This window comes from Garra rufa, chromosome 1 (assembly GCF_049309525.1).
Source record: "Garra rufa chromosome 1, GarRuf1.0, whole genome shotgun sequence".
Lineage (NCBI taxonomy): Eukaryota > Metazoa > Chordata > Actinopteri > Cypriniformes > Cyprinidae > Garra > Garra rufa.
In genome coordinates, this window is record NC_133361.1 from 25,121,035 (window position 1) to 25,147,729 (window position 26,695).

The 26,695-nt window shown below is 38.6% G+C and overlaps 1 protein-coding gene across 1 annotated transcript in view; it reads right to left on the reverse strand.

Annotated features, from left to right (window-relative positions):
- Positions 1-26,695, reverse strand: part of arhgap44a (Rho GTPase activating protein 44a) — a 54,731-nt gene that overhangs the window by 8,912 nt on the left and 19,124 nt on the right. Inside the window, exons 15-22 of the mRNA XM_073829498.1 lie at positions 26,401-26,514; positions 22,398-22,489; positions 22,121-22,304; positions 16,611-16,628; positions 15,965-16,153; positions 10,754-11,272; positions 6,424-6,569; positions 5,117-5,494 (exon numbers count right to left, since the gene is read on the reverse strand). Coding sequence (XP_073685599.1) covers positions 5,117-5,494; positions 6,424-6,569; positions 10,754-11,272; positions 15,965-16,153; positions 16,611-16,628; positions 22,121-22,304; positions 22,398-22,489; positions 26,401-26,514 — 1,640 coding nt within the window. The remainder of the gene's footprint in view (positions 1-5,116; positions 5,495-6,423; positions 6,570-10,753; positions 11,273-15,964; positions 16,154-16,610; positions 16,629-22,120; positions 22,305-22,397; positions 22,490-26,400; positions 26,515-26,695) is intronic.

Sequence of the window (26,695 nt, forward strand, 5' to 3'; positions counted from 1 at the left end):
CAGGTGTCTTTTATACAGGTAACAAGCTGAGACTAGGAGCATTCCCTTTAGAAGAGTGCTCCTAATCTCAGTTTGTTACCTGTCCAGAGATGCAATCAATCAATCAATCAATCAATCAATCAGATTCCAAACTCTCCACCATGGCCCAAGAGCTGTCCAAGGATATCAGGGACAAGATTGTAGACCTACACAAGGCTGGAATGGGCTACAAGACCATCGCCAAGCAGCTTGGTAAGAAGGTGACAACAGTTGGTGCGATTATTCGCAAATGGAAAAAAACACAAAATAAATGTCAGTCTCCTTCGGCCTGGTGCTCTATGCAAGATCTCACCTTGTGGAGTTTCAATGATCATAAGAATGGTGAGGAATCAGCCCAGAACTACACAGGAGGATCTTGTCAATGATCTCAAGGCAGCTGGGACCATAGTCACCAAAAAAACTTTTGATAACACAATACGCCGTGAAGGACTGAAATCCTGTAGCGCCCGCAAGTTCCCCTTGCTCAAAAAAGCACATGTACAGGCCCATCTGAAGTTATCATCTGCCAATGAACATCTGAATGATTCAGAGGAGAACTGGGTGAAAGTGTTGTGGTCAGATGAGACCAAAATCGAGCTCTTTGGCATCAACTCAACTCGCTGTGTTTGGAGGAGGAGGAATGCTGCCTATGACCCCAAGGACACCATCCCCACCGTCAAACATGGAGGTGGAAACATTATGCTTTGGGGGTGTTTCTCTGCGAAGGGGACAGGACAACTGCACTGCATCTAAGAGACGATGGACGAGGCCATGTACCGTCAAATCTTGGGTGAGAACCTCCTTCCCTCAGCCAGGGCATTGAAAATGGGTAGTAAATGGGTATTCCAGCATGACAATGACCCAAAACACACGGCCAAGGCAACAAAGGAAGGAGTGGCTCAAGAAGAAGCACATTAAGGTCCTGGAGTGGCCTAGTCAGTCTCCAGTCTCCTTAATCCCATAGAAAATCTGTGGAGGGAGCTGAAGGTTTCAGTTGCCAAATGTCAGCCTCGAAACCTTAATGACTTGGAGAGGATCTGCAAAGAGGAGTGAGGCAAAATCCATTCTGAGATGTGTGCAAACCTGGTGGCCAACTACAAGAAACATCAGACCTCTGTAATTGCCAACAAGGGTTTTGCCACCAAGCACTAAGTCATGTTTTGCAAAAGGGTCAAATACTTATTTCACTCATCAAAATGCAAAACATTTTTGAATGCGTTTTTCTGGATTTTTTGTTGTTATTCTGTTGTTTACTGTTCAAATAAACCTACCATTAAAATGATAGAGTGTAATTTCTTTGTCAGCGGGCAAACGTACAAAAACAGCCAGGGATCTAATAATTTTTATCCTTACTGTACTTGTGAGCTGTTATTGTTACGTGTTACTTGTTTAAAGAACTATCATAGCATAAGTTTAAAAAGTAACACATTACCAAGATCAAAAACCAAGAAGCTTTCTGTTGATCAATGTGACAAATCCTCATAACCAGTTTTAACCTACTGCAAAATATTTATGGGAAATTCTGCCAAAATTTGCCAAACAGCACTAAACCTGTTACATGTTTGAAAAACTACCGCAGCGTAAATGTAAAAAGTAACACGTTACTTTACTTGATACTCAACAAGAAATATGCACACATACCATTATGGTACTTGTAACGCATGTTACTTGTAGCGCGTGTTACTTGTAACATGTTACCCCCAACACTGACCACAATGAACAAAATACTCCACACATAGACAACAAGATGAGTGCAAATTGAAGATGTGGCAACATTAAGAACCTTGTCAGTGGACTATGTGGATTGGTGGACTGTATCTGATTGTGATGACCTCCCCTGTGTAAGAATGAAATGGACGCGGATGGTGTAGTAAGGACTGGTGGGGGGCAGAGAGTTGTACCGTTGTCCTGCGATGGACTTGACTCAAAGAGAGTTTGGTTGGGGTTTACCTGGGCCCACCTATGCAGTGGTGGGGATTTTGGGAGGGGGAATGAATCACGATGTGAGGTCAGGGCCGGAGGCGTTGAGATGAACTTCGTAAGCGACGACGTTGGCAAATGTGTGATGTTGCTCGGGAAAAGTAAGGCCGTAAGCCATGCATAGACCAGTCTCACACCATGCACAGACTACACTGACAGAATGAAGAAGCCAAGGAGAGCCCCGCGACTGGGAGAGAATGACAGAGCCGGAGAAGGAAGTGTTACGGTATGAGACAGAGAGCAAGGCTGCGGTAGAGGCCCCAGATTCAGCCACAGCACCAGGCCAGACGGTGTGAGATGAGGCTATGGCACGGGCACAGCAGGTTCTGGCTTACCCTAAATGTCCCCCTCACACTCAGCCCACACTCAGTCCCTGGCCTCACACAGCTGCAAGGTGCACAACGATGACAGGGGATAAAAGAGTCATACATCAATCAGTGCTCAGGAGAATGACTGACAGACACGCCTCACATGAGAGAACATACAATCAGTGCCATACAGCGGGCCACTAGAATGATACAAAGACCACAGAACCTTACTTTAGAGAAACACAGTCTCACACTGAAGCTGAGAAAGTAACTAGGGCTCATACTGAACTTTAAAGGTGAAGTGTGTAATTATTTGCATGGTAAATGCTTCATTCTAGGTCAGTCTCATGTAGCCAGAACTTTTGACTTGTGGCATGAAGTCTGCTCAACATAGCAGTTTGTAACGTGAGCAACCCTTTATGAGAAAACTTGAAGAACAATGGCAAATGTGACTGCACCTGAGCAGACTGTGGCCTAATGGTTAGAGCAGGGTCTTCCAACTCAGTCCTGGAGGGCCAGTGTCCTGCAGAGTTTTGCTCCAACCCTACTCTAACACCTGAACCAACTAGTCAAGGTCTTACTAGGTATACTAGAAAGTTCCAGTTTGTTGAGGCAAATTGGAGCTAAGCCCTGCAAGACACCAGCCATCCAGGACCAAGTTTGGAAACCCCTGAGTTAAAAAGTCGCAAATGTAACCCAGAAGTTGCGGGTTTTGGTCTTAGTACCGGCAGGACTTGTAGGCGGGTGGAGTGAATGAACTATCTTTCACTCAATACCCACAATTAAGATGCCCTTGAGGAAGACACCAAACCCTTGACCGAACCCTTGCCCAATTGCTCCATGAGTGCTGCTCCGGGTGCGTGTGCACAAATTCTGAGTATGGGTTTCCATACCTGGCAATTGTCACAACTTTCACTTTCACCTTCAGTCCTGAAAGTTGAATGTTTCAGCAAGTGCTTGCCTATTTTTTCCCTTTCGAGTTTTTTCCCGAATTTGAATCCCTTACGAAATCTGTGTGCGAAAATCTTTCACCTTAATGTATAGTTCCTACTGAAACAATTGGATTTATCCTTGCCAAAGTGTGACCACACGTGTACTTCTGAAAGTTAAAAGCAAAGCTACCAGTTAATTTGAAGTTGACGATTTTCACCAAGTGCTCGCCAATTTTTTCTGCGTGACCAGTTTAAACCCTTTGCGAAATTTGCGTCTGGATATCTCTGGCCTGGATATTCCTGATACCACTGATTCCCATTGAAACAAATGGATTTTGCCTGTGAAAATTCACTGAACAAAAGTAAAAGAGACTGCACTTGCATCCCTAAAAGTTGAAAGTTCCAGATAATCAATCACATTTAAGTTGTATTTAGTGATAGTTGTTCATGAGTCCCTTCTTTGTCCTGAACAATTAAACTGCCCGCTGTTCTTCAGAAAAATCCTTCAGGTCCCACACATTTTTTTGTTTTTCAGCGTTTTTGTTGTATTTGAACCCTTTCCAACAATGACTGTATGGTTTTGAGATCCATCTTTTCACACTGAGGACAACTGAGGACCTGGAATGCAACTATTACAGAATGTTCAAACGCTCACTGATGCTCCAGAAGGAAAAACGGTGCTTTAAGAGCCAAGGTTGTAAACTTCTGAACAGAAAATGTTTCTTATTTTGCGTAAATATATATTTTTTCATTTAGTACCGCCCTTCAGAAGCTACATAAGATACTTACATGTTTCCTAGAAGACAAAATATGTTAAATTTACTCCGAGCTTCAATAGTTTTCACCCCTGTCTCTTAATGCATTGTTTCCTTCTGAAGCATCAGTGAGCATTTGAACCTTCTGTAATAGTTGCATACGAGTCCCTCAGTTGTCCTCAGTGTGAAAAGATGGATCTCAAAATCATAGTTGGGAAGGGTTTAAATACACACACACAAAAAAAAAAAAAAAAAAACAGAATTTGTGGGACCTGAAGGATGTTTCTGGACAATAGCAGGCAGTTTTAACCATCACAAAAAATAAATAAATAATAAAAACCTAAACAGCTGTGGATCATTCATGTAACAACACAGTATTAAGAATCAAGTGTATGTACACTTTTGAACAGGGTCTTTTTTATAAATTCAACTATTATTTTCACTTGTGCATTGAGAATGATCCCTCTTATTTTGGTAAAATAATTAACATTTTGCAGACTCTGCAAGGTGTATGTAACTTTTGACCTCAACTGTATATGACCATACCTTCAGTCCCTAAAGTTAAATGTAAAGCTAGCCAATCTAATTGGAGTAAACAATTTTCAACAAGTGTTTGCCAATTTTGACCCTTTTTTACACCCTGAAGAATGTAAACTCGGTGGCCCTTTTAAAACACTGCTTGCTTTGTTTGAGCGGTCCGACACATCCAACAACTTCTGGCTCAAGTAATGGGATAAAATTGGTGCGAGACTAGCTGTTTGAGGTGGAGTAGAAGAGTCAGTGGAAAATCTGTAGGGAAAGTCATTACTTTTACAATTCCACTGGTGGTGCAAAAATTACACACTTCACTTTGTAGTAAAATATATACAGTATGTCCCTGGGCTTAAAGTGAATTCCCTTTGTCTCCATTTTTTTTCTAAAATATAATCCTAGGTATTCAAAAATAATTATCATAGTATATCAAAGGCAACTGTATCTATGGGCACTCCATATTTAAGTCTTCACATTTCATAAGGGGATCTGGCTCCTTAAAGTCCATCGCCTGCGTAGGACGGAGAGACAGACAGTTTGAGAGAGGGACGCTGGACTCCCAGTTGTGATGTTGCCACTGAGGCATGTTTACCTGTGGACATGCTCTCGCCGGGGGACAATCCGTCAAGTAGACCCTGCTCCAGGGGCTGGGGGACCGTAGGGGGGACGGTGGGTGGCTGGGGAGGGGGTAGACTGGGTCTCTGCCTGGGCTTTGGGGTGGGTCGGGACTTTGTGAGCGTACCAGTCAGAGAGGACGGCGAGGACAACGAATGGGGTCCCCCTAATGGGGTCTGGCCAGGGGAGGAGGTGGGCGCGTGTCCAGGGGGACAGCCCAAACCGTATGGGGAGGGGGTACTTGGGGGAGTGGGGGACAGGCTAACCGGAGACGGCTGACCTGTGGATTGGTCTGACATCCCCCCCGACTGGCCGTAGGGAACCTTGGGTGGCACAGGGGCTAGTTTCTTAGAGGCTATAAAGAGAGAGAGAAGACAAAATTAAATATGCTTTCAAGTAACCTTTACTCTACGATCCTGTTTACACCTGGTATTAACATTTGTTTCGGGTCATCAGATCACAGATACAAAGTGCTAAGGTGAAAATTGGGTGCAATTACACAGCACATACTGATATAGCAAGTGATAAACAGCTGAAGTCAAAAGTTTTCAAACACCTTGCAGAATCTGCAAAATGTTATTTTTTATTTAGTACTGACCTGAATAAGACATTTCACATTGAAGACACTTACATATAATCCACAAGAGAAAATAATAGTTGAATTTATGAAAAATTAGTTGTTCATGAGTCCCTTGTTTGTCCTGAACAGTTAAACAGCCTGCTGTTATTCAGAAAAGTCCTTCAGGTCCCAGGTTTTTCAGCATTTTTGTGTATTTGAACTCTTTTTAACAATGACTGTATGATTTTGAGATCAATCTTTTCACGAGATGGATCTCAAAATCATACAGTCATTGTTAGAAAGGGTTCAAATGCAAAAAAATGCTGAAAAACCAAAGAATCTGTGTGACCTGAGAACTTTTCTGAAGAACAGTGGACAGTTTAACTGTTCAGGACAAACAAGGGACTTATGAACAACTATCACTTAACAAATACTTTTGAAAAAGGTAATTTTTATAAATTCAACTATTATTTTCTCTTGTAAACTACATGTAAACATCTTTTATGTGAAATATCTTCAGGTCAGTACTAAATAAAAAATAGCATGCATGTATGATTCCTCTTATTTTGGTCAAATAATTAACACTTTGCAGATTCTGCAAGGTGTATGTAAACTTTTGACTTCAATTGTATGTTGGATCCGATCACCCAAGGCAGACATTGTACCAGGTTTAAAGAGGATTTCATCTGTAGATTGAATTAAATAGGAATCCCAGTGAGACGAACCTTTGTGTAAGGTGTGGGGACTGTGCTCGGCAGAGTGGGGAGACTGGCTGTTGCTCTGCTGACCGCTGACAGGGGGCACTGTAGCTCCTGATGCCTGCACAGCCTTGTGGCCAATCACAGGAGAGAGCTCCTTGCTCTTCAGAGTGCTGGAGAGAGAGACAAACATGACTACCTGCCATCAGTCTGCACCCACTGTATCATTAACGACTGACAGCGTGCAAGGACCCCTCACTTCCCCCATCATCGAAACTAAAAACAGCGACTAAAGTGCTAAATAACACCCTGCTGATTGCATCTTAACATCACATTATTGACTAAACTGACTGGGAATCGAACCCATGACATTTGTGTTGCTGGCATCATGCTTTACCAGTTGAGCTACAAAAACGTAAACAAACTGGAGACAAACTAGATGTTACATTTTTGTTGTTGCCTAAACATCCAACTAAAATCTGCTTTCATATAGATGTGATGTGATTTTTTTTCAAAGACATGTGAAGGTGGATTTACACCGAGTGTTTCTCATGCACGTCAGCAGGACAGGGATTGAGTGTCCTTGCACAGCAAACACACACACACACACACACACACACACACACACACACACACACACACACACACACACACACACACACACACACACACACACACGCAGCATGTATCTTTAATATAACTGAGCATGTGCAGCTTGTTTTTCACTCTGACAGCTCTATTCAGGCGCCTCTCCGCTCAACTCTGGAGAAGATAAATCTACGTGCACACATGAGTCCTCTACATCTATATCCGTGCAGACATGCAGAGAATGATGCTGCAATATCTGCATCTATGTGACTACGCTTGAAATGAATCCGCCACATCTATGACTCAATCTCTGCAGTTCCCTGCGACTTTTGAATGAAGGCTCATGAGGGTTGATGGGGAGGGGAACCTGTGCTGTTGCAATACACAGTCAACATCATTAGTAGAATGGCTAACACTGGCTCTACTGATGCTAAGCGCTCATAATAAAGATCTTGGATTGATCTTTATTGCATTGATGGTATCTGCTGGTATGTTCAGCAAGCGATGGGAATTCACATAATTCCACTGACATTCCTGCAACCTTTTAAAGAACCCAGGAGACTGATGGTCCAAAAAAAGAGCATTCGTATACACAATTCCCACCTCAATTAAATTTATGGCCTACATTGCTGTGAAACCCCTGAATTCTAATTTGATTTTGGTAATTGTTTCAGCCTTATGATGATTTACCAGTGTATCTGGCTTTAGAGTTCTTAAATTCAGATGGTTATTAAGTAGGGAAGACTTAAATCTTGTATAAAAGATTACATTTTATCTGGCCCTATTAACTAGACTTCACTTGCTTTGTTCCAAAATCTAGTGAGCTGCTAAAACGCAGTTTTTGTCTTCAGGGAAAACTAAGTCAGGGACTAAAAATATCGACCCGTACTATTCAAATTTATGTCCAATTAAAGGTATAGTTCACTCAAAAATGAAAATTCTGTCATTAATTACTCATTCCTAAGACCTTTAATTGTCTTCAGAACAAAAATAAAAAATTTTTTTATGAAATCCAAGAGCTCTCTGACCCTGCATAGACAGCAACACAACTGACAAGTTCAAGGCCCAGAAAGTTAGTCGGAACATCGTTAAGATAGTCCATTTGATATTTAACATTCATTTTATAAAGCTACGAGAATTCTTATTGTGAGCAAAGAAAACAAATTAAGACTTTATTTATTTTTCAAAAACTATTTCTTCTCCTAGGTGTCAGCTGATAGGAGCCAACGTTTTGACCTCTGCTTGTAAACAAAGCAGCCTTGAATGTTTCAGTTGCATTGCTGTCTATGCAGGGTCAGAAAGCGCGCGGATTTCATCAAAAATATCTTAATTTATGTCCAGAAGGTGAAGGAAGGTCTTACAGGTTTGGAAGGACATGAGGGTTAGTAATTACTGACATGATTTTTATTTTTGGGCAAACTATCCCTTTAAACAATCACTTAAGGCGGGCGTACACGGTGCGATTTTTGAGGTCGTATGAGCTCGCATGCGATTTTTGTGGTTATCGGAGGGAATCGTCTCTTCTCGTATGGTCGGGGCTCGTATGGTGTATGACAACTTACGAGACGAGCAGAGTGCCATACGAGCACTTCACGACCTCACGATCATTTTTAAACATGTCAAAAAACTTCGGGAGCTGTCGGATTGAAGACGTGACATGTGTGCTGTTGAACGAGCTGATTTGTTGAGCAAACTGCAAATGACCAATCAGAAGCTAAAGAAAACCACAGAAGAAGATGAACATGACAGCGCCACACGGTGACTTGGACTATTGAGAAAGAGGATAACCTCGCTGAACTTTGGCAAGAACAGCGAGCGCTGTATGAGGTATCGATCGGTGATCGATCACCTATTGTTTGCTACAGCTATTGCTAGCTATAGTGGTGGCCAACTAGCCCCCTCGACGTGCATAATACTAGGTTAAAACATACATTACAATGCTGTACAGTGCTGTAGCATTGTAGTTCCAATGTCTTTAATTTAATGCTTGTTAGCACTGCTGTAGAGGTGAAGTTTTGTCAAGTTTGCAACGAGTGTACACACGCAATGGTGATCAGACGGTTCCTGCATGTGTAGCAAAGTATCACAGCTCATATTTTTTATATGCAGTTATGAGATAGACAGAGAGCAGTTTTATTGAACAGTACATACACAGTATATTATACACAGCCTTCCTCTCAGAATGTGATTGCCTCGGAAATCGGCAGGTTTTAAAATCGTGCCGTGTACCACTGCGTCCGTAAAAAAAGTCACTCGTGACGTGTGCGTGACCATACGGTTTTCCGACTGTCCGAATTCGCACCGTGTACGGCCGCCTTTACATAGACTGCCATACAACTAACACTCCTTGATTTGAGAAGCTTTTTACTTCTGACAAAGGTATTTAGGCTTCAAAACTCCTTAGCGAATATTACCGTGTATAAATCATAAACTTTTGTCGGTCACCCCTATTAGGGTTTTGTCAAGGGAACAAGGGAAATGTGAACTTATGAGATGGCCTACAAAAATATGTCATCCGTGCAGTGCTCCATGTCAGATATTATCAGAATGGATGCATTTTACTTTTTTTAATTTCTAAGAACTGAGTAAATGCAAGTGGCAATCAGATTTTATCACGGCAAATGATTTTGGGAATGGATAGTTCACCCAAAAATTAACATTCTGTCATTAATTACTCACCCTCATGTCATTCCAAACCCGTAAGACCTTTATTCATCTTCAGAACACAAATTAAGATATTTTTGGTGAAATCCAAGACCTTTCTGACCCTGCATAGACAGAACTTGAAAAATTTCGCTACTATTGAAAATAAAGCGTTTAGTTGATTCTGATAAGCACTCTTCATCACAGTTGTAAACACAATAGCTTTCTTCTTTCTTGAGGGGGTTTCTATGATTGCCACGGCACCAGAAAACGGAGTCAGAAAGCTCTCACATTTCATCAAAATATCAATTTGTGTTCTGAAGATGAACGAAGGGCTTACAGGTTTGGAACAACATTGGGGTGAGTAATTAAAGACAGAATTGTCATTTTTGGACAAACTATCCCTTTAATTTTCAAAGCTATCTCATAAGGCCACTATAAATCTATTTCCTATTGTTTTGAGGAGTCTTAAATAGACATCTAGGTGGGCAGCTCATTAGGATTCAGAACAGAGCTGGTGTTAATGTTCATGCACATCAAATATGACTAATACATTCATGTCACCATATGCAGCTCCATCAATGTATTTATTTTTACCAGGGTTATTATAGTTCAAACTAAAACTGAAACTTAAACCATTTCAAAAAAAGGTTAACGTTAACTTCAATTCAATAAAACCTTTTTATTTCAGCTAGCTGCCAAAGCAATGTTTTAATTTAAAACAACTAAAACTGAAATAAAAATATTTTAAAAATTCTACTTAAAACAAAATGACTAAAACTTGAACTAAAATTAAAATAAGAACAGGTTTAAAATATTAACAAAACCCATAAATCTCAATGACAGCACTGATTTCTGCTTGAAGGATCCACTTTCACTAAATGCCAGTAACATCCTCAGTTGCTAGGCAACCTCAGGCTTCCCCGGACAATGAGAATGTTACGGAATCTGCGTGATGGGACTGAAAAAGCAATAACATTACAAAGCAAGTTCCAAAAAACAAGATGGAAAAGTGGGAGCCAGTATGGAGTGATCTGAGGTGAGCGCTCAGACAGTGTGGGGAGCCCTGATGGCCGTCACAGTGTGTTTTGCGAAGGCGGGTTGGCCGCAGGCAGGTGGTATTTACCTAGTCAGCCTGGGGGGTCCTCTCTCGCGGGCACATGGACAGGCAGCCCACGGCGGGGGGGCGGAGGAGGGGAGGCTAGGGGGGTTTCCGAGGGACACGTCGTGGCGGGTCAGCACGAGAGGGGTTTTAATGTAGAGGGGCGAGGCATTGGCGTCAGGCGGAGCGGCATGCGGCGCGTCACACACGGGGCCGTGTTTGGGAAAGTGCAGGCAGCTAGGCTTGGGGTTGGAGTTGATATCGAGTGAGGAGGAGGAGGAAGAGGAGGAAGAGGAAGGGGGTGGCTGGGGAAGGGGAAGGGGTGGGCCGAAGCCGGCCCAGCGCAGGGGTGGAGGCGGGGAGCCGGGAGGCTGGGACTCGGGGCCGGGGGCGACGGGCCGAGCGCAGGGAGGGGGCTTGGGGTAGAAGTGGTGAGGGCCGGGATGGGAGGATGAGGAAGGGTACGGAGGGGGTGGCCGCTCCTCCACGTGGGACGAATAGACATGTGAGGAATCCGGCCGATTGGGCGACACGTCGTCTGAGCTGCAGATATTGAAAACAATAAAGAGCAAACACAGGAGAGAGAGCTCTGGTCAACTGCACACGCATGACAGCGCAACAGGAAAGTGGATGTGTAGCTCCAGCTGTGGCTCGCTAGCGTTACACAATGCTGATAATACTCTCAGGATCCTTTGGTCTGCATGTTTGAGCATTTAGCCAGTTTAGCGCACGGCAATGAGCGACAGGTTTAGCAAACAGCAAGCTTAGCAACAAAAAAAACAAACAAAAAAAACAGGCGCCATCCGACTCCACTAGGAAGAAAGCACAGCAATGCATTAAAATTAAAAAAGAAAACAGAAAATTACACTGAAAATGACCTTGTGTCTGCGCACTGCACCGAGGCAAGAAAAAAATCTCTTCGAACAACCAAACATCAGAGGGAGTTTGGTGAATATGCTGTACAAAAGCTAGCGCTGAAAACCAAGGTCTCTAAATACGGTGAAAACCCAGAGCAGTTAAACACAGACACAAAAACCCTTTCATTGCCTGAAAGAGTGTCAGAGGGGGGGAGGTAAGCCAGTCAAATCATCAGCCATTGCGAACCCTAAATACAATGACTGAACCATGGCGTGACCTTCGCTTCATTAATGTATGATTTGCATATGGGCTTATGGGTTGATTATTAGTGAAACTGAATGAGTAGGAAGCCACAGCAAGAATGTCTTACATTCATGAGATCAATCCTACCAAACTGTGACGTTTAACCACACTGAATGATCATATTGGCCTGTACACACTGCAAAAGTGACAACTGCGTTCAAATTAGGGCTGTCACGTTATCAGATTTTTCATTGGTCTCCTCTTCACGATAACTATATATTGTGAAATCTATAGTAATCTATAGTAAAGAGACTAAAAGTCGATCAAGTGTTTGAAATAACTTCTTTCTGTGAACTGATTCTTACTTTGCAGTATTTATTACAGCGATACATTGCTTAAAAAAATATAAATTATCCATATGAAAATACCTGAGATGGCTAGAACACAGATAAGCCATACGTTATAATCGTGTGCTGATTCTCATCATGTTTCATCATACAAAACATTTCTTTCTCAGTTACAGCATCAGCTTTACGACTTTGTACATATAAGGGGTTTCCTGGAAAGTCATTTGTGACCCTGGACCACAAAACCAGTCTTAAGTCGCTGGGGTATATTTGTAGCAGTAGCCAAAAATACATTGTATGGGTCAAAATTATTGTTTTTTCTTTTATGCCAAAAATCATTAGGAAATTAAGTAAAGATCATGTTCCATGAAGATTTTTTGGTAAAATTCCTACTATAAATATATCAAAATGTAATTTTTGATTAGTAATATGCATTGTTAAGAACTTAATTTGGACAACTTTAAAGGTGATTTTCTCAGTATTTTGATTTTTTTGCACCCTCAGATTCCAGATTTTCAAATAGATGTATCTCGGCCAAATATTGTCCTATCATAACAAACCATACATCAATAGAAAGCTTATTTAAGGAGATGAAGTGAGCTCAAGTATGGTGACCCATACTAGGAATTTGTGCTCTGCATTTAACCCATCCAAGTGCACACACACAGTAGTGAACACACACCAGGAGCAGTGGGCAGCCATTGGTGCGGCGCCCGGGGAGCAGTTGGGGGAACGGTGCCTTGCTCAAGGGACTCACCTCAGTCGTGGTATTGAGTGTGAAGAGAGTGCTGGTTATTCACTCCCCCCACCTACAATCCCTGCCGGACCTGAGACTCGAACTTGCAACCTTTGGGTTACAAGTCCGACTCTCTAACCATTAGGCCACGGCTGCCCCATAAAAAGGGGAAGGGGGAAGGGAATTTGTACTCTGCATTTTACCCATCCAAGTGCGCACACCTGGAGCAGTGGGCTGCCATATTGCGGCGCCCGGGGAGGGGTGCCTTGCTCAAGGGTCTCACCTCAGTCTCACCTGCCGGACCTGAGATTCGAACCCGCAATCCTTAGGTTACAAGTCCGACTCTCTCACCGTTATGCCACGACTGCCCCTAATTTATTGAGCTTTCATATGATGTTTAAATCTCAGTTTTGTAAAATTTAACCTTATGACTGGTTTTGTGGTCCAGGGTCACATTTGTTCTATCACTTCTATGAGTCTTGCTTGTGGACTTTCTGTGTGAGGGCGCTCTCTGATGTTGAGTTAGGGCTGCACGATAAATCGAAATGAAATCGCAATCACGATTAAGCAAAAGCTGCGATTGTCGTGCGTATCTTTCAGTGAAGTACGGCTCTGTGATCAGCAGTAAATCTCCATCCGAAGGCCAGGGGGCGCTCTTGTGCAGAAATGCCAAATATGCCCGAAGAAGACACAAAAGATTTAACTGCTTTCATTGATTCAACGTGACTAATAAACACACGACTACAACAATGTATGGTTTATCTGAGTTCTTCTTCTTTTCCTTATAATACAGTATATAATAATGCAATGCCGTTTTCACTGCTTAATATACAATGAAATATGTTGTGTGCCTTATTCTGTGCAAGAAGACACATTCTCTCACAGAAGGATTTATTTCAAACACTCAAATGACATTATGAAGTGAGTTGAGTAAAAACATGTTATTAAATGTGGTATTTTCATGTGCTTTCAGATGTAGCACCATTTACTACACACAGGCGTAGTTCACTGAGAAGCTACGCAAACAGCTGTCATTATTGCAAACGATTTCTTTCTATATCAAAATCGTGAGATTAAATAGTCTGCGATAGGGAATGCAATTTAGCGTAGCATGTTAGTGAACTACGTCTCTGTGTAGTAAATGCTGCTCCATCTGAAATCACCTGCTGGAGATTTACTGGAGATTACACAACTGGCTTTACTGAAAAATTGCGCAGGACAATAGCCTTTAATTAACTGTGCAGCCCTATGTTGAGTGTGGCTCAATTCAAATAAGGCGTCACTGTCGAAGCCTGACAGAAGGCATGTCTGAAGCTTTGCAGTGATGTAACCGCCACAGTGATGACAGCCACTCACATCCAGTTTGGACCGCGACCCAAACACGATTGGCTAGAGTGTGCACTAATATTTTTGCATAAGGTGATCTGATTGACTGACACCTGTGTTGGCGCTGGAAACATTTAAAAGTTTTCAACTTCTGCCGGCAGCAACGCCAGTGACGCGATACAACGGACCCACAATTCAGTTCGGCAACACTTGACGTCCCTTGTAATTGTATTGTAATGGCGCTGGATTATTATGTGTCATAATATCCTATGTGTACTATTAATTTTTACATATAGTCCACAAGAGAAAATAATAGTTGTTAATAGTTGTATAATTGATAAAAAAGACTCTGTTCAAACGTATACATCCCCTTGATTCCTAATACTGTGTTTTTACCTTAGCTGTGTTTTTTTGTTTGGTGATAGTTGTTCATGAGTTCCTTTGTTTGTTAAACTGCCCGCTGTTCTTCAGAAAAATCTTTCAGGTCCCACAAATTTGCTGGTTTTCCAGCATTTTTGTGTATTTTAACCCTTTCCAACAATGACTGTATGATTTTGAGATCCATCTTTTCACACTGAGGACAACTGAGTGCAACTATTACAGAAGGTTCAAACACTCACTGATGCTCCAGAAGGAAAAACTATGCATTAAGCCGGGGGATGAAAACTTGAAAATAGACATGTGTACATTTTTCTTATTTTGCCGAAATATCATATTTTTTCATTTAGTACTGGCCTTCAGAGGCTACAGAAGATACTTACATGCTTTCCCAAATGACAAAACATGTTAAATTTAAAACATTTTTATAAATTCAACTATTATTTTCTCTTGTAGACTATATGTAAACATCTTTTATGTGAAATATCTTATTCAGGTGAGTACTAAATAAACAACAATATGCATTCTGTATGATCCCTCTTATTTTGGTGAAATAATTAACACTTTCATTCTGAAAGGGGGATGCAAACTTTTGACCTCAACTGTAATACTGTGAAATATTATTACAATTTAAAATCCAATTTAACATGCATTAAAATCTAATTTATTCCTCTGATGCAAAGCTGAATTTTCAGCAGCAGTTTCTCCAGTCTTGAGTGTCACATGATCCTTCAGAAATCAGTCTAATATGCTGTAAAATGTTGTTTTTGTGGAAATAATGATACATTTTTGACAGGATTCTTTGATTTAGGTTAAAAAACAGAAATGTAAATCGAATAGAAGCCATTTGTAACATTATAAATGTCTTTACTGTCACTTTTGATCAATTTAACTTGCATGGGCTTTTAAATCCGTTACAAAAACTAGTTGTTGAGTTTGGTTTTGTTTAATGTAAATGCGGTTAATTTGGTTGCAAAATGCAGATGTCACACAACTAAAGTCTGTGTGTACAAAACAGGATGAAGAACTCAAAACACTTATTAAACTGACAACCGTATTTAGCTGCAGTGTGTACGTGGCCATACTAACTGCTCAACTGTATGTAAAAAACAAAATAATAAAAAAAAAAACACTATTTATAGATAGACTGAACAAGGAAAGCATGGAAGAGCAGGGGAAACGATGTTAGTACACAAATGCAGGAAAAGCAAGAGTTAATTGCTCAATGAAAAACAATGAGGTCACAAGTTAGTTGATGCAACTAGTTCTACCGTGAAATGCATATACAGTACATTGAAATGACAATGGAAAACAGGTAGAAGATAATGGAAATCATGTGTTTTTTACCTGCCCCTGTCTCCAGGAGGGGGAGTGGGGATTGGAGATGTGGCCAGCTCACCGGGCTGCTCAGTGATCAGGGTGTCCGCAGGAGAGCCTGGTGGTTGTGCGCTGGGAGGCGTGGATGAGGCTTTGCGTGCCAGTGTAGAGGAACTTTTGCCCTTCACCCACGATGTGTCCATTACTCTGACACCCACACTGCCCACATAAAGACCCACAAACCATCAATTACAACCACTACAGAGAAAACAACATCTAGATGTACTTTACAGAAATGTTAACCCTCTAATGCATAACAACTTGCCACCTTGGGTGATTATCTTTGAAAATTATCCCCCAAAAATGTTCTCTACATCTCAAGTGTTTTTTTAAATGAGATTTCAATTACAAAAAGGCTGTTAAAAGAGAGACCAGATGTGTAACTCTCTAAATTATAATTATATTATTATAAAAATGTATATATTTTTCTTATAAAAAGAAACACACTAAACAAACACTTTATAGTGAGTTGCATCAGTACAATAAACATTGATTATTAAACATACATGCATGACTGTCTTGTTAATCAATACAGAAATGTAATGATTGTTAATTAAGTTATTAAATGGTGTTACCAAAAACAGAAAACATCAAAAACAGAAAAGGTGGACGGTACCTTTGGATTTTCCTAATGCTGCGTTAAGTGTAGGCAAAATAATGAGTTTAGAGGAAACACAGTTAGTTTACATTTAACAGAGCTGTTTGTAGAGTAAGTAAAAGTAAGTGACATGAGGACAGGGGAGGACAGCTAAATGAGATCTGTGTAGCGTGCAGTGGGGGACATATGTAGTCTGACAGTGTTTGGAGCATCAGGGCGGTCCAGAGGTGAGAACATGTCAGCCTAAATGAGCAGCTGGCACTCTTGCCTGCTGCGACACTATTAAGCCTCATTTACTCTAATTGCCTTTACCCCCAGAGCTGTGGACATAAACAATTAGACACTTAGCCTCCCCTTTAACAAAACAGATCAGTCCTAAAATACTGCAAAGTGGATCAGCGTCTCTATTTGTTATGTAATCTATAAAAGTTGACTGCGTGTTTGAAATGACAGGAGACAGGGGCATTTTAATGTGAGGAAAACATATTAGAAATGGCTAGATGTCATGGAAATATTTATATGAGTTTAAATATGAACTTAAAAGCTAAAGCTTCTAGAAAAAAGTAAATCTAGGAAATATTGTAAATGTTAAAATAATTTTTCAAAAAAAAAAAAATCTGTTTCTGTCACGGATAAAAAATTAAAAAGGTAAAAAACTTAGAATTACGAAAAATTTACTCCAAATTTTGACTTTTTCTTGTAATTGAGAGTTTACATCTTAACCAGTTTATATCTCACAAGTCACAACGTTTTTTTTTCTTCCCAAAATTCTGACTAATCTCGTTAAAGTAATAGCGACATTTTAATCTCAACAATTTAAACTTTTTTCTAAGAATTGTGAGTTTATATCTCACATTTCAGAATTTTGGGTTTACTTTTACTTTTTAGGTTTTTTTTATGCCATGGAATTTCAAATAAAAAAGGTAACTGCAATTTTTTACCTCAACTATTCAGAGGTAGATTTTTTTTTTTTTAGATTTATTTCTGTCAGTTTTGCCTTTGTTTTTGATAGGACAGCTTGGAATTACCAGGAAGCGAAGTGGGAGAGAGATAGGGGGCGGGATCGGGAAAGGCCTTCAAGTCGGGATTCGAATACGGGACGGCCGGAGTGCAACGGCGCTGTTTGTCAGCGCGCTGCCCACAAGGCTATCGGCGCCGACAACTATTTGACTTTTTCCTTGAGTTTACATCTATATATCTTATCACAATTTTGACTTCATATTTCATAATTTTGACTTTATATCTCAAAATTCCGACTTTATATCTCACAATTCCGTCTATATTTCTTACAATTCCGACTTTATATCTTACAATTCCGACTTTATATCTTACAATTCCGACTTTACCTCACAATTTTGACTTTATATCTCACAATTTTGCCTTTATCACTTACAATTCCGACTTTATATCTTACAATTCCGACTTTATATCTCACAATTCCGACTTCATCTCTCACAATTCTGACTTTATATTTCACTATTTTGACTTCCATCTCTCACAATTTTGCCTTTATCGCTTACAATTCCGACTTTATCTCTCACAATTCCAACTTTATATCTTACAATTCTGACTTTATCTCACAATTCCAACTTTATATCTTACAATTCCGACTTTATCTCACAATTCCGACTTTATATCTCACAATTCTGACTTGATATTTCACAATTCCGACTTCATATCTCACAATTTTGCCTTTATCGCTTACAATTCCAACTTTATCTCTCACAATTCCAACTTTATGTCACAATTCCAACTTCATATCTCACAATTTTGACTTTATCTCTCACAATTCCGACTTTATATTTCACAATTTTGACTTTATATGCCACAATTCCGACTTTATATTTTACAATTCCGACTTTATCTCACAATTCCAACTTTATATCTTACAATTCCGAATTTATCTCACAATTCCGACTTTATATCTCACAATTCTGACTTGATATTTCACAATTCCGACTTTATATCTCACAATTCTGACTTGATATTTCACAATTCCGACTTCATATCTCACAATTTTGCCTTTATCGCTTACAATTCCAACTTTATCTCTCACAATTCCAACTTTATGTCACAATTCCAACTTTATGTCACAATTCCAACTTCATATCTCACAATTTTGACTTTATATCTCACAATTCCGACTTTATATTTTTACTTCATTTCACACAATTCTGTTTATCTCTCACAATTCCGACTTTATATTTCACAATTTTGACTTTATATGCCACAATTACGACTTTATCTCACAATTCCAACTTTATATCTTACAATTCCGACTTTCTCACAATTCCAACTTTATATCTTACAATTCCGACTTTATCTCACAATTCCAACTTTATATCTTACAATTCCGACTTTATCTCACAATTCCGACTTTATATCTCACAATTCTGACTTGATATTTCACAATTCCGACTTCATATCTCACAATTTTGCCTTTATCTCTTACAATTCCAACTTTATCTCTCACAATTCCAACTTTGTCACAATTCCAACTTCATATCTCACAATTTTGACTTTATATCTCACAATTCCGACTTTATATTTTTACTTCATTTCACACAATTCTGTTTATCTCTCACAATTCCGACTTTATATTTCACGATTTTGACTTTATATGCCACAATTCCGACTTTATATTTTACAATTCCAACTTTACCTCACAATTTTGACTTTATACTTTACAATTCTGACTTTATATTTCACAATTTTGACTTTATATGCCACAATTCCGATTTTATATTTTACAATTCCGACTTTATCTCAATATTTTGACTTTATATTTCACAATTTTAACTTTATATCTTACAGTTTTGACTTTATACTTCACAATTCCGACTTTATATTTTACAATTCCAACTTTCTCACAATTTTGACTTTATATCTCACATTTCCGACTTTATATTTTACAATTCCAACTTTCTCACAATTTTGACTTTATATCTCTCATAAATCCGACTTTATAATTCACAATTCCAACTTTATAAAGTTTAGCAGAAAACTCAGTATTCCTTAGTATCACAAAATCAATTTAAATACAGGAATACATAAGCAGTTAAATTAAGTAGAAATATAGGTAGAAATTGCAAGTCACCATTTTTTACAGTGTAAGGGAGTGAAATTAACATTTAAAAGTAGTGTGGACATGTTCCTTCCAGTTATAATGGCTGCCATTTTCTTTCCAAAAATCATTTCATTAGACCACTTGCAAAAAAATTTCCACACAGCCCTGCATTGAATATGTGGTAAACTGGCAGCAATGTTTGCCCAATTTTTTGCCAGAACGCAATATTTGTCATGAGCTAGTCTGGAGTAGGACTCTGTCTAACAGAAGTCTGGATCTCCTCCTCCGTATGCGGTATTTTTCCACCTGCTGGAGCATTGCAGGTGGCATGAGTCAGAGCCTGGCACATCTGCCACGTGTCTCTGTCGATAGCGGCAGAAATCCAGCCCCCTCAGTGAATGATAAGCGAGCCGCGGCCCTCCTTCGACACTCCATCCACGTTACCATAGAGACCGTGGCAGCCCATCAGCCCGAGACCAGCTCTATTCAAATGAGGGCAGGTTGTGGGAGTTGCTGAGATGTTCCCGGAGCACAACTCCAATTGAGAGCAAATGACACTGAAAGGTTACTGGATAACGACGCGACTGACGTGCCAGTCTAAGTGAATTAGTCGCTGAACACATTAGCTATCTGCCGCTGTCTCCTCCGCCACTGCTAATTGGTTTAAGCAGCACTATCGAACCCTGTCAGTAATAGGCAGTTATTGCAATGATGTTTAATTTAAAAGGATAGTTCACAGGAAACTGAATTTTTTTTGTTGATCCAAACCAATGTGACTTTCTTTCTTCTATGGAACATTAAAGACTCATATCCTGGCCACTGTTATCTATATAATTGAGAAGAATGAGGATGAGGACAAGCACCATAAATAGTCCACTCATGAGCAAGTCTTCTGAAATAATAAAAAACTTTTGGTCAGAAGCTTGTGAACAGTATATTAAATGTTTTTTTTAAAAAAAAGTCTCTTCTGCTCACCAAGCCTGGATTTATTTGATCCAAAGTATGGCAAAAACAGTAAAATTTTGAAATATATTGTACTATTTAAAATAACTGTTTTCTATTTGAATATATTTTAAAATATATTTTTTTCCTGTGATCAAAGCTAAATTTTCAGCATCATTACACCAGCCTTCAGTGTCACATGATCCTTCAGAAATCATCATAATATGCTAATTGCTGTTCAAGAAACATTTTTATTATTGTTATTAATAATTATAAATATTTAAAACAGCTGAGAACATTTATCTTTCAGGATTATTTGATGAATAGAAAGATCAGCATTTATCTGAAATAAAATACTTTTGTGACATTATATACTATACCAATCAAAAGCTTGGAGTCAGTATATATATATATATATATATATATATATTAGAAATTATAGAAATTAATACTTTTATTTAGCAAGGATGCTTTAAATTGATCAAGACTTAAAAAAGATTTCTATTTCAGATAAATGCTGTTCTTCTGAACTTTCTATTCATCAAAGAAACCTGAAAAAAATTCTACTCAGCTGTTTTCAACATAATAATAATAATAATAAATGTTTTTTGAGCAGCAAATCATAATATTAGAATTATTTCTAAAGGATCACGTGACTGGAGTAATGATGCTAAATTCAGCTTTGAAATCACATGAATTTTAAAATTTTAAAATATATTCAAACGGAAAATTCACAAAATTATTTAAAAAGCTATTTTAAATATTAATTTTCTTTTTAAAATTTAACCGTTTTTTCTGTACGTTGGATCTAATAAATGCAGGCTTGGTGAGCAGAAGAAAAACATTAAAAATCTTACTGTTCGTAAACTTTTGACTGGTAGTGTATGTAATACTACTTCTACTAATAATAACAACAATAATTATTAGTATTAGTATTATTATTAAATAAAAATATTAAAATAAGAAACATTACTATTGCAATATTTACCTGTAAAATAAAAAAAAAATATTAAAGAAAAATAATACAAAATAAAATATCATGCTGTAAAATTGCAAAACTAATATTCATGGCTGTCTTAATTTCTTAATTTCTAAATATTAAACCATCAAAAAAAAAAAAAAAAATCAGAGGAAAGCAGCATAAAACACTTGATTTTTGTTGATCAAGTGCTTCTCTTTGCAAGTTTCTGAAGATGGTTGATGCATGTTGTGTTCCCAAATGCAAGTTTTAAGCAGCTGCATTTGAGCTACTTTGAGAAACTGAAAACACTGGATCATGAGCTGCTTGTGTGTAAATAAACACAGTGCTGCACTTCACTTTGAAACTCACAGCATATTCACACTAAGCCATTTCAACGACTTGAGGGTGAGTAAATGCTGACAGAATCTTCATTTTTGGGTGAACTATCCCTTTAAGTAGTAAGGATGGTATGAGAAGCTAACGGAAGACTGTGGGAGGGGAAAGGAAAAGAGGAGAGATGGAGGAGGCAGACAGAGACAAGAGTAAAGAACAACCTACCCATCCTTCTTGTAGAATTCCAGCATCATGTTGTCAGTGGCAACACTGAGTGGGCGTCGGCTCTGGTCGTGCTGCTGCTTGCGTTCTGATTGGTCCATATCTGGCGAGGGCATGGAGCTGTAGTTGGAGTTGTGGTTGGTGTGGACCGGGCTGCCGTAGCTGCCTGTCAGGTTGAACTCAATTTCTAAGAATAGCAAAGACAAATTAGTCCAAATCTCGCAGGGGAACACACTCGTGTGTATGTGCGAATATGTTTTCACGACTCTTTCTATCTAACCTCCAGGGAAGAACCAGTCAGCATGCTGGATGATCGGCTCAATGATGCCAACGATTTGCAGGGACATGGTGGTCATCATTTCCGTCATGTTCCTGCGAAGATCAATGAACCATTTGATCAACACATTATGTAAGTCAAAAGATAAAACTACTAGGTACATTCAAGAAATAGTTTAAAGGGGTCATGAACTGCCATTTAGAATATTCTCAAGATTTTTACATCAAAATCATCACAATTTAGAAGTAATAGACTATTTTCTGTCCTGTTTTGACCCCCCTCATCAAAACTCTCTGTTTTAATAGGCGTGGCGAATTGTAGACTCAGAAGCAGAGGTGGGTAGTAACGAATTACATTTACTTCGTTACGTTTACTTGAGTAAATTTTTGGGGTAACTAGTACTTTTAGAGTATATTTAAATATAGGTACTTTTACTCTTACTCAAGTACATTTATAGTGAAAAAAATTTACTTTTACTTCGCTACATTTGATGGCGTTCCTCCGTTACTGTCCTCAGAAACGTGTCGTTGGAATTTTCATTTAATTTCTGATAAAACTGCGTTAATACTGCTGTGTATACAGCTGTTACTATGGAAACCGTAATATTTCAGCGCTCCTAAAGCGCCCCCTCGTGACAGATAATTAAATTTTTCATTTCAAAACATTCTTTTCAGCTGTTTATGATCAAATGATTGCAATTATCGACCCATGTTTTTATGCAGCAGACACAGAGTTGTAAATGTAAAAAGTTAAGGTGCCTTCTAAAAATCTAAACAAGTACATTAATATTTATGTTTCAAATAAATATAATAAATTATATACTCAATTTGTCCCTTTTAATGTTATAAAGGATGAAATGCCATAGTGTAACATATTTTGATTTTGTGTGAAACTGTCTGAATTTTAAATCATGCCATTTTATGGCTTAATATTCTACTTTACATTGTCCAGTCCCATTACTGTTTATTTTACTTTTGCAGATCTTAAAAATGGTTATGAATTGCTTTAAATTAATATTTAAAAATTCTGCAGATACACTAAATTAAATAAATATAATGAAATAAAATTACTTCCTTGATATTTGTTTATATTTGTGTATTAATTTTTTTTTTTATTAGACTCCTATCTGATTTTCTATATTTAAAAAAAGGTCTTTTTTTATTTGGGCTAGTTAAATTAATTTTCGGGCTACCAAAATCTGAAGAGTACCTGCCCGAAGGGCTACCAGAAATTTCGCGAGCCCTGTGTGTGTATATATATATATATATATATATATATATATATATATACATACATATATATATATACATATATATATACATATACATATACACATATATATATATATATACATATACATATATATATATATATATATATATATATATATAATGTTTTCAAGGAGAGGTGTGCGGAAGCTTTCCAAACAGTTTGAAATTCAGGGTCTTCACTTCATATCAAGAAGTAACTAGTAACTAGCTACTTGAGTACTTTTTTCATCGGATACTTTTTTACTCTTACTCAAGTAACTATTAAGATTGTTACTTTTACTCATACTTGAGTAAATATTTCCATAAGTACTTGTACTTTTACTTGAGTACAGATTTTGGGTACTCTACCCACCTCTGCTCAGAAGTAAATGCCCACTGCTGATTGGCTGATCCCACTATGACTGGCTAACAGTAGTGTATGTTTGACAGCCTACGTTCTTCATAGATGGACGCTGCTGTGATTTAGGTTAAAAACACATAAATACTCAGTACATATCAAATGATCTGTAATAACAGAAAAAGCAATAGTGACCACGTAATAAAAACAGAAGGCAATGCAAACACTATGTTTTTCCACAATTTGGGACTGCACAAGGTCTTGTTGTATTCGGAGCCATCTTTATCTGGTTTCTGAGTAGACCTGCGTTTGCCGTAATTTACATTACATGTGAGAATCGGTGGGCGGGGCTAAACAGGCAGTGCTGTAGAAGCAGACGTTGATCCTCTTCGGTGTAGGTGGAGTTTAGCCACACTATTATGTCATAAAGGGGCACATTCCACAACCTGTCATTTTGGCAGTTTGGCATCAATATAAGCTGTTTTTAGACGAATGAGAAAGTTTTATGTTCTGAAACTTACAGGATGCTTTTATAGCACAATGACCTCTTATATGTCAAAAGATCAAAGGAATTTTGAATTCTCAGTTCATGACCCCTTTAACCAAAGATGTCATTCACTAATGGCGCTTTTCCACTACACAGTACCAGCTCGCCTCGGCTCGGCTCTGTTTGGTTTTCCACTGTGTAAAAGTTGTACCTGTACCGGCTTCCAGGTACTTTTTTTCGTACCACCTCCGGCGAGGTTCCAAGCGAGCTGAGGCGATACTAAATGTGACGTGAAAACACAGCAGACTGCTGATTGGTCAGAGAGAATCGTCACTATTCACTGCGTCATCATTGCACGCGCCAGCAATAGTATCCAGAATAACCCCGCCATTTTTAAAAAGTTTGGCCAGAGATTGCGTGACATATCCAATCCATTACATATTATGGCAACTCGGAAGAATACGCCGTGGTCAAACGAGGAGGTGCAGACAGCGGGTGTGTGTCGCGTAGAAGATTACGTCATGGCAGTTTCCTGCAGCGTCGCTATGACAACCAGGTACTATTGTGGAGGTACAGGTACAACTTTTACACAGTGGAAAACCAAACAGAGCCAAGTCGAGTCGAGCCGAGGCGAGCTGGTACTGTGTTGTGGAAAAGCGCCATTATATCGATCCGAAACTGTATGACTTTCATTCTTTTGTGGAACACAAAAAATCTCATGCAGTTCTTTTCCATAAAACAACATTTCACAGTGACCACATCTATAAAGCTCCAAAAACATTAAATGTCAGTCAGTTTTACACAGAAAACATTTGCATGACTGCAAACAACTTGAAAAATAGTGCAAAAGCTATATGAACTACTTTTATAGTGTGTTTTTATTGTTCTTGATGCTTGACAGACAAGGTCACTATGAACTGTAGTTGTACAGATTCTTCAGAAATATATGCACATTTTTAGACAACCTGGTCTCATGACGAAAACGTACCTGTGGGAACTGTTTCGCAAGATGCGAAATACGTACTTCTATGTACATTTCGTGACATATTCGATGTGAAATGTCCACTAAGTGATACTAAAAGAGTGTTTGTTTTTTTCCCCTGAAACAGATGAACGTACATATGGTACGTTTTATGTGACATTGGTTTTGTACATGTCACCAGTTCTAATTTGAAATGTCCGTTGAGTGGCACTATAACTCTAATGCTCCATGACCTTTTAAAATAACATACCATCTGCACTACACCGAAACCTACCCGATATTACGAACAAAAGCGAATGTGACATAAAAACGCATTGCAAGCATGCAGTGTTAGCTTGTTTTTTTTATCTCTAATCTTTCCGCTTTTCATCGTGAATAATGTTTTTCACGGGATTCTGCATCCTAAGTCCAATTCCATGTCGGCTGAGCTACCAAGCAAGCTTGTTACATTCGGAAAGTGAAAAATATGGAGCTGTAATCATAACTGTGTATGAAAACGATTTCTGTTTTACAGTCTCTTTTTTTTTCAGAGGTACATTTTTGTCATGAGACTAGATGGTTTTTACATTTTAATTAGCTTAAATAATTTTGTGCTTTTGTAAATATTTGTATTTTGTATAAATGTATATTTTGTTTCTGTTTTAGTTTTAGCAACACTTCAACTTATACTTTTTTTCCCTCTTATTTTGAGCTTTTGATTTAATATTTATATTTTATTGTAATTTTATTTCTTTAAGATTTTTTTTAATAGTTTTAGTTTACAGTAACAACACTGTGCTCCACAGAAGAAAAATAAAGTCATGAAGTCATATGTACAGTAAGTAATAACAGAATTTAAATTTTCCAGTGACTGTCCCTTTAAATTGCTTTGAGAATTTGCTACTCTCCACATGAATGTAAGAAATAATCCAAACGCAAGACTCACTCACCCTTCTGAATGTGTCCACAGCAGGTTGGGTCCAAGAACTATTGCAATATTACCTGGTGTCATTTTATTAGCATCTTGATGCTCTGTGAGTTTGGACAAGAATTTGATTAAATATCTGTGTGGAAAAAAAGAAAAAAAAAGAAAGAACTTCAGTTTCAATCTCAGTTTGACCGAAAGGTTTAGCCCTGGCATTCACTCTCACATTTGCTATTCCTGTCACTGTATATTATCAATATTTCAGTAGGTCTGACAGACAGCAGGTGCAGTCAAACAGCCACCCACAGCATCTAGAAACC